This window comes from Nanorana parkeri, unplaced genomic scaffold, assembly GCF_000935625.1.
Source record: "Nanorana parkeri isolate BGI_ZX_2015 unplaced genomic scaffold, ASM93562v1 scaffold1507, whole genome shotgun sequence".
Lineage (NCBI taxonomy): Eukaryota > Metazoa > Chordata > Amphibia > Anura > Dicroglossidae > Nanorana > Nanorana parkeri.
In genome coordinates this window covers 352,986-361,902 of record NW_017307775.1, presented here as the reverse complement: position 1 = coordinate 361,902, position 8,917 = coordinate 352,986, and the positions used below count along the sequence as shown (strand labels likewise).

Sequence of the window (8,917 nt, the reverse complement as noted above, 5' to 3'; positions counted from 1 at the left end):
GCTTGGGCGCCCCCCGGCCCCCTGCGGGGGGGGGGGGGGGGGTTCAGCATCCGCGGTGACCACGTTCCTTATCCTAAACCGACGTCCAAGGACATCATGACCACGAAGCCCAAGATACAAGTCCAGGAGGCCAGCTTGCCGTTGCCACTGCCGCACGAGGGGAGAAAGGTGACAGTTAGGACACGGGTTGTAAAGTCACAAAGGATCATATACATGTGCATCATACTATCCAATCATATCGCTCTGTTTTGGGTGGAAAAGGGGCGGGGTTTGAACCTTTACCAGGCACTCCAAAGATGCGTATGATAGGCCGAGTTGCTTACGTCACTAGCCCATGTGAGAATATTTATTCCAAACATATTTATAGCGCCGCCAACTTGTGCAAAAGCTGACATACTATTTATTAGTGATGCACCGATACCGAGTAGTTGGGCAAGTACTCATACGCGCCCAAATGCTCCGATACCGGAACTTCCGGCCACGGGGAGATTTCCTCGGACCGGCAGTGCTGTAGGGGAACATGGAGCTGGCTTCCCGTGTGATCGGGAAGCTGGGCGGCGAGTAATGACCCGCCTCCCGATTGGCCCGGGAAGCCGGCTCAATGCTGATTGGGCCAGGAAGCTTGCCGAGGCCCTGTCATTGGACACGGGAGTGAAAGGTGTCGCTGGGCTCAGTCCCAGTATGGAAAGTCATGACTTCCATCAAAGTGAAATCGGTTTCAGAGAGGCGCAACGAGAAAAATGATCTGGCTGGCAAAGGCACCTGGCCGTGCAGTCTCTTTAAAGGAGAACTATGAGGGGGGTGATTTCCACTCACCTCATAGTTCTAGCCGACCCGTGACAATGAGACTGTCACAGGTCGGCTCAGTAGATCGGGAGGTGAGCGAACACATACCGGCGTTCGCTCACCTCTCGATCCTGTAACGGCTCTTTGCCGTGACAGGGGAGGGGCTGGATTCCCCCATCCCCGCTCCGATCCGCCAGCGCTGACTGGCGGATCGGACGGGGGAGGGGGCGGGTACAGCTGGCTCTGCCTCTAGATAGGCAGAGCCAGCTGTCAATCACGCAGCTGGACGGATCCCGGCACAATTGTCGGGATCCACTTCAGCTGCGGCGTCTCAGTATACCGCGAGCTACAGCTCGCTATATACTGAGCCTAGGGTGACGGGAGGACGCTAGTTTGTGTCCTTCCGTTACCCTTAGGAGAACTATGGGGAAAAGCCCTGACCCCATAGTTCTCCTTTAACGTGTAATAGTTCTAAATGCCTGAGGGGTTTAAGTTGTCCCTGTGACACTAGTTTAATAAACCCGCCCTAAAACGCTGAGCGCCTCTGAATACCGATCGTAAAAGAGCAACTTACCCAGTCTGTGCTTCCGGTATGATGTCATCCATCACCACATACACCATGGCGCCCGCCGCAAAAGCTAATGCATAGGGTAAGATGGGCTCTGCCAGTGCTATGGCAAAGGCTCCTAAGACTCCGGCAATGGGCTCGACCATTCCACTTAACTGGCCGTACCTGTGGAGAAGAGAAAAGGTTATCTGGTGGCAGAGATGTATTATAGTAAATACACTATATATACCCCGATCAGCCATAACATCATGACCACTGAGACGTGAAGTGAATAACATTGATTATCTGCTTACAATGGCACCTGGAAGTGGGGCAGATATTACAATGGCACCTGGAAGTGGGGGATATATAACAATGGCACCTGGAAGTGGGGCGCATATTACAATGGCACCTGGAAGTGGGGCGCATATTACAATGGCACCTGGAAGTGGGGGGGATATATTACAATGACACCTAGAAGTGGGGGGGATATATTACAATAGGACCTGGAAGTGGGGGCGATATTACAATGACACCTGGAAGTGGGGGGATATATTAGGCAGGAAGTGAACATTTTGTCCTGGAAGTTGATGTGTTGGGAGCAGAAATAATGGACAAGTGTCAGGATTTGAGGGACCAAATTGTGATTCTAGACGACTGGGTCAGAACTCCAACACTGCAGCTCTTGTGGGATGTTCCCGGTCTGCAGTGGTCAGGACCGACCAAAAGTGGTCCAAGGAAGGAAAACCGGAGAACCGGTGTCAGGGTCATGGGTGGCCAAGGCTCATTGATGGACGTGGGGAGGGAAGGCCGGCCCGTGTAGTTCGATCCAATGGGAGAGATGCTGGAGATCAAATTGCTGAAAAAGTGAATGCTGGTTCTGAGAGAAACGGATCCACACGGAGTGAAGGATGACCGCGGCAAAGTTAGTAGCGTGCTGGACCCGAATGCAGAGAAGATGGGATTGAAGTCCCAATTTCAGAGGCAGCTCTCTGTCACTCCCGAGGGTCCCCGGAGTAGTCTGAAGAATGTAGATGGGATGAGAGCGCCGCAAATTCGAGTCCAGTAAATCTTTATTGCAAATGAGAAAATGTCAGAGGCAGCCGACGCATTAGGGGAGCTCACACTCCCTTCATCAGGGCTTACATTTCGGCAAAAATGGAAGAGAGTACCGGACAACAAAATGGATAAAAAAAAAGAAACGCTCATTTGGGGTAGACGGCCTGGCAGCGTCAGTGAACGGAAAACAACGACTGGCTTACTTGGCCAATGAGAAGTTCTTCCTTGGAAGTGATACAAAGGCCTGCAGCAATCTGCGACAGTCCCATACAGACCGGCCGGTCATAAATGATAAGCCACGATAACCGTGACAGGCGCTGCTAACAATAGTGCTACTCACCAAAACGACCTCCACGTGGACAATCCGGCTCCTCTTAGTGGAAGGCTAACAGCAAGGCCCTCTGGAAAGTTCTGGATTCCTATTCCGATGGCTAGATTTCTGCAAAACAACATTTTGGTTATCAGGGACGGACGCCGGGACAACGTGACGTCTCTTCTGACAATATCTGTGCTAAGGAGGAATGTATTATTCATTGTTAATGTTTCTATAGCTTCTAATGGTGAGGCTGGTTAGATCTCCTCCCTGGTCTAACCTACTGAAGATTCCGTCTGGGCTTCCAATGCTGGGAGAATATTAGACTCTATAAACTGCAGGAACTTTATTTCCACACAAAGACTTTTCTGAATTTTCATTTTCTCATCAATTTTCGTTTTTTTACAGGACTGACATATTCTGTAACGCTTTACCAGGTGCTCGGTACTACATCGGTCCCTGCCCCAAGCAGAGGCTTATTCTCTAACACCAATACCACAATAGTAATACACGCCTCTTTGGTGCGGTGCCAGTTCACCTTCTTGTGTGCATTTGGGTTGCAGAAGGAAACTAGAGCCGCTACACAGACACGTACACACTCCATGCAGATATTATCCCTGGTGGGATTTGAACCTAAGATGCACAGCGGCAAAAACAAGAGTGCGAACAGATAAATGCACCAAGGTTATGTCTTCTTCAACTTCCTCTGCCACTCCCCTCATTGTATTTGCTGGTAATTCCCAGCTGTCCAGGTGATAGCAGCTGTGATAAGCGGTCAGATAACAGATCGTCTAACGCAGGGTTTAGAGATACAAAGTAACATTGTTTATAAACATTGATCAGAGGGAGAAATAGAGAGATACAAAGTAACATTGTATATAAACATTGATCAGAGGGAGATAAGAGAGATACAAAGTTACATTGTTTATAAACATTGATAAGAGGGAGATAGAGAGATACAAAGTAACATTGTTTATAAACATTGATCAGAGGGGGATAGAGAGATACAAAGTAACATTGTTTATAAACATTGATCAGAGGGAGATAGAGAGATACAAAGTAACATTGTTTATACAAAAATGATTTCTTTATGCAATCTATAGGCAGAAAAGGGTAACACAGGAGCACAGTTTTGTTTTTTTATTTTGATCAGTGTTGGTTTAAAAGTAATTGTTACTTTAGATAAAAAGTATTATTTTTATTATATAATTTCATTTCATTTATAAATGAAGAAGTAAAAAAAAAAAAACAGCAGGAAAATAATAGCTTTATAGGTGAAGGGGAAGAAGGTGTTAATAAGATCCAATTAGGGTGAACTAAGGGTTAATAAGCAGTTAGATAGCACCAAATTCTAATTAAAAAAACTTTTTTTCTTTTGTACTTGTCAGGTTTCTTTAGCTGATACCATATGCAGATGAATGAAACAGGAAATACAAAAGTAACACTGTGACTTTGTATGTCTCTATCTCCCTCTGATCAATGTTTATAAACAATGTTACTTTGTATCTCTCTATCTCCCTCTGATCAATGTTTATAAACAATGTTACTTTGTATCTCTCTATCTCCCTCTTATCAATGTTTATAAACAATGTAACTTTGTATCTCTCTTATCTCCCTCTGATCAATGTTTATAAACAATGTTACTTTGTATCTCTCTATCTCCCTCTTATCAATGTTTATAAACAATGTAACTTTGTATCTCTCTATCTCCCTCTGATCAATGTTTATAAATTTACTTTATTATCTTAGGTGAAGATGTCAGGGATGTCCAAACTGCGGCCCTCCAGCCGTGGGGCGAAACTACAAATCCCATGAAGCATCTCTCTCGGGGAGTCATGTCTGTGAGAATCTTGCAAAGCCTCATGGGATTCGTAGTTCCACCACAGCTTGAGGGGCGCAGTTTGGACATACCTGGGTTCAGGTCTGGACTCTGTGGTGGCCGATCCATGTGTGACAATGATGTCTCATGCTCCCTGAACCACTCTGTCACAACCTGAGCCGGGTGCATCCTGGCATTGTCATCTTGGAATATGCCCAATCAGGGGAAAAAAAAGTCCATTGATGGAAAAACCTCATTCAGTATTTTCAGGTTGGCAGCCGACCTCATTTTTTGGGGACGTAATGTTGCTGAACTTAGACCTGACCAACTGAAGCAACCCCAGACCACAACACTTATCCAATGGAAGGATCTGACCTAATTACCTATCTAAATCCAGGTGGTGACCTTTTTTTTTGGGCCAGGGAGTGTATTTATCATTCCAATGTTCACATTACTACATGAAGGTGTGGCTGTGCGATAACAGAGGCTCATGTTAGTGTCATCAGACTCCAGTTTCCTAATAAGAAAAGTGTCTGAACAGCTTTGTGAATCTAACTTTGGCTCCGCCGTATGTTACTTTCTGGGGGTGATGAGAGTTGCTCCTGTCCCCCTGGTGCTAGGTCCCTCCATGATACTTGACCCCTAGGTAAGTGGCTGTACAATTCAATCATACTAAGAATAAATGTATATAGCTGAATGGAAACATTGAAAACTGGAAAATATGATTTATAAATGTATTATGAAATCGCATATAAACATGTTGAACAATGCATCATGTATTTACAAATAGATTTATACCGATCCCCCTGAAGAAGCCTACGAGCGTAACGCGTAGGGGACTAACAAAGCAATTACAACACTGCATACGAAAATCAAGGAATTATGAATATGCATAGTGGAATATGAATTATATAGAAAATATTTATGAAATGTGAAAAGTAATAATTTTAGGGTTATAAGAATCATGTATATATATGAGCATTGTTTTTAATCTTTCTAATTATGTAATAAACATTTTATATGAACGTCAACAAATTTGTATGAATTATAATTATGAGTTCCCTCAAAAAAAACCTTCACAACTAAGGTTGCAAATGTATAGATAATTAACTTTCTATTGTCGCCGATAATAAGAACTGTGAATTAGTTTTGTGTGGTGCCAGATACAAGAAAACAAGTCTGATAAAGAATTAGGTGCGCAGGCAACCCGTAGAGGAAGAACTCCGGACTTCTGGAGTCAATGCAATTGTGAATTTCCACCTGTTACAAAGAATTACTGCCATAGCACCGAATGTGACACGAAACTCCGGAGGTAAATCCTAAAAAAACATTCAAGTCCCCGAACTCTGAGCAACAATGTATCTGATTTGTGTATCACTCGGCTGGAGATCCTCCAATCATCTCTGACACTGTCCTTCCTTCTGGAGGGGGGCTACGTCTGTTCCCCATGGTCCCTGTGAGTGTTGTAGAGTCGTCACTGCGCCAAGCCCCCGGGATGGACTACAATCTCAGGTTTAGTTTACTAATTTGTATTGAGATTGTAGTCCATCCCAGGAGTGAGCTTTGAGCGGTGACTACTTTACAACACACACAGGGACCATGGGGAACAGACGTAGCCCCCCTCCAATTCTTCTATGGGTCCAGCAAACAAGATCGGAAACTATCATTCCTGTCACTGCAAATACCGGATAAAAGCTGATTTGTGGCTAAAAGGCGCGCAGAGGCTCCCCGGCCATTTGTATGAATATCCTGGAATAGACGGGTCCCTCCCTACTGAGGTATGCCGGCTGTCCCTGCACAGACCACAGTCTGCTGTGCGTGTGACTCCTCGGGACACGCGCTGCAGGAGACAACGTGACGTCACCCCATCTCCTACTTTCTCCTCGGCACGTCTGCAGGTAGGTCAGGCTCAGTTCTGGCTTCAATACTCCTTTTGTGTGTGCGCGGCGAGTTTAATGACAAGGCGCTCTTATCGCAGCCAAGCAGCCGGGACACCTCCCAACACCCGGAGCCTGACGTCACCCTATGCCGGGACAATGCACGCTGCAGACTGGACCGCGCTTGTACTGTCTCTGCATTCCGGTGCCATTGCTGGGCCGCGAGGGGCTTCAGGGCCAAACTACCGGGGTAGGGGGGGGGGCGCAAAAATGCACCTTGCCTGTGTAGGCAAAAATCCTAGCAGCGGCCCTGGACCCGATCATTTCCATCTTCTGATTGTATCTATGAAATGTCACACGGGGGCATTTTATCTTCACTCCGTCCTTCCCTTCAGTCTTCCTCAGTTGTACCCAGAGCCGTGTTTAATACTGACTGGGCCCTGGACAATTTTCTCGGGCTCCTCTGCCCCGACCCGCCATGCTACATGCTGTACTGCAGGGGCGGAGCAACACTATGCGATGATGATCGCATAGTAAACAGAACAGTGCCACCAGGGTGCCACCTTTTCTTCAAGAGAAACACGAACACTCTAGCGCTGCAATTTTTTTTAGAATATACAGTACAGACCGAGGAGAGACAGCCAGGAGAGAGTGCGAGAGGAGAGACAGCCAGGGGAGAGCGAGGAGAGACAGCCAGGGGAGAGCGAGGAGAGACAGCCAGGGGAGAGCGAGGAGAGACAGCCAGGGGAGAGCGAGGAGAGACAGCCAGGGGAGAGCGAGGAGAGACAGCCAGGGGAGAGCGAGGAGAGACAGCCAGGGGAGAGCGAGGAGAGACAGCCAGGGGAGAGCGAGGAGAGACAGCCAGGGGAGAGCGAGGAGAGACAGCCAGGGGAGAGCGAGGAGAGACAGCCAGGGGAGAGCGAGGAGAGACAGCCAGGGGAGAGCGAGGAGAGACAGCCAGGGGAGAGCGAGGAGAGACAGCCAGGGGAGAGCGAGGAGAGACAGCCAGGGGAGAGCGAGGAGAGACAGCCAGGGGAGAGCGAGGAGAGACAGCCAGGGGAGAGCGAGGAGAGACAGCCAGGGGAGAGCGAGGAGAGACAGCCAGGGGAGAGCGAGGAGAGACAGCCAGGGGAGAGCGAGGAGAGACAGCCAGGGGAGAGCGAGGAGAGACAGCCAGGGGAGAGCGAGGAGAGACAGCCAGGGGAGAGCGAGGAGAGACAGCCAGGGGAGAGCGAGGAGAGACAGCCAGGGGAGAGCGAGGAGAGACAGCCAGGGGAGAGCGAGGAGAGACAGCCAGGGGAGAGCGAGGAGAGACAGCCAGGGGAGAGCGAGGAGAGACAGCCAGGGGAGAGCGAGGAGAGACAGCCAGGGGAGAGCGAGGAGAGACAGCCAGGGGAGAGCGAGGAGAGACAGCCAGGGGAGAGCGAGGAGAGACAGCCAGGGGAGAGCGAGGAGAGACAAGGGACAGCCAGGGGAGAGAGCAAGGAGAGACAACCAGGAGAGAGTGCGAGAGGAGAGACAGCCAGGGAAGAGAGCAAGGAGAGACAACCAGCAGAGAGAGTGCGAGAGGAGAGACAGCCAGGAAAGACTGCAAGAGGAGAGACAGCCAGGGGAGAGTGCGAGAGGAGAGACAGGCAGGGGAGAGAGCGAGAGGAGAGACAGGCAGGGGAGAGAGCGAGAGGAGAGACAGGCAGGGGAGAGAGCGAGAGGAGAGACAGGCAGGGGAGAGAGCGAGAGGAGAGACAGGCAGGGGAGAGAGCGAGAGGAGAGACAGGCAGGGGAGAGAGCGAGAGGAGAGACAGGCAGGGGAGAGAGCGAGAGGAGAGACAGGCAGGGGAGAGAGCGAGAGGAGAGACAGGCAGGGGAGAGAGCGAGAGGAGAGACAGGCAGGGGAGAGAGCGAGAGGAGAGACAGGCAGGGGAGAGAGCGAGAGGAGAGACAGGCAGGGGAGAGAGCGAGGAGAGACAGCCAGGGGAGAGTGCGAGAGGAGAGACAGCCAGGTGAGAGAGCGAGACAGCCAGGGGAGAGCGAGAGGAGAGACAGCCAGGGAAAAGAGAGGTGACCGACCACGGATACACTTCTCCACCACATACTTCTCCCACAGCCTGACTGCAGACACTCCTCCCTACCCCAGCCTGACCGCCAAGTCCTCTGTGCCCCCCGCGGTACCTGTCAGGAAGAGATGCACCCACATCTGGTGATGAGCGGGAAGACAAAATATAAGAAGATTCAACTTCAGCTTTAATGTTTAATTTTCAGATTATTATTAGAACGGGAATTGGGGGGAAAATATAAGACGGAATCTCATCTGAAAACGAAGATTTTCTTTTAAACTCTCAGATCGTGCGGAGTGGAATGTCTGGGGAAGGACGCCGGGCGCTCTCTTACACACGAGCAGGCGCGGAGTCACAGAAAGGGCGAGGCCGTTAACCCCGACCGGCCCTTCACAATGGTCGCAATCGAAGGGTTAATTATGCAGACCCTTAACCCACAGAAGGGCTGATTATGGCTCGGGG

At 49.4% G+C, this 8,917-nt stretch overlaps 1 protein-coding gene across 1 annotated transcript in view; it reads right to left on the bottom strand.

Moving 5' to 3' along the window:
- The window catches only part of SLC39A11 (solute carrier family 39 member 11), a 204,503-nt gene that overhangs the window by 173 nt on the left and 195,413 nt on the right, over nt 1-8,917 (bottom strand). The window contains exons 8-10 of the mRNA XM_018570330.1: nt 2,733-2,831; nt 1,361-1,519; nt 33-147 (exon numbers count right to left, since the gene is read on the bottom strand). Coding sequence (XP_018425832.1) covers nt 69-147; nt 1,361-1,519; nt 2,733-2,831 — 337 coding nt within the window. The 3' untranslated portion in view covers nt 33-68. The remainder of the gene's footprint in view (nt 1-32; nt 148-1,360; nt 1,520-2,732; nt 2,832-8,917) is intronic.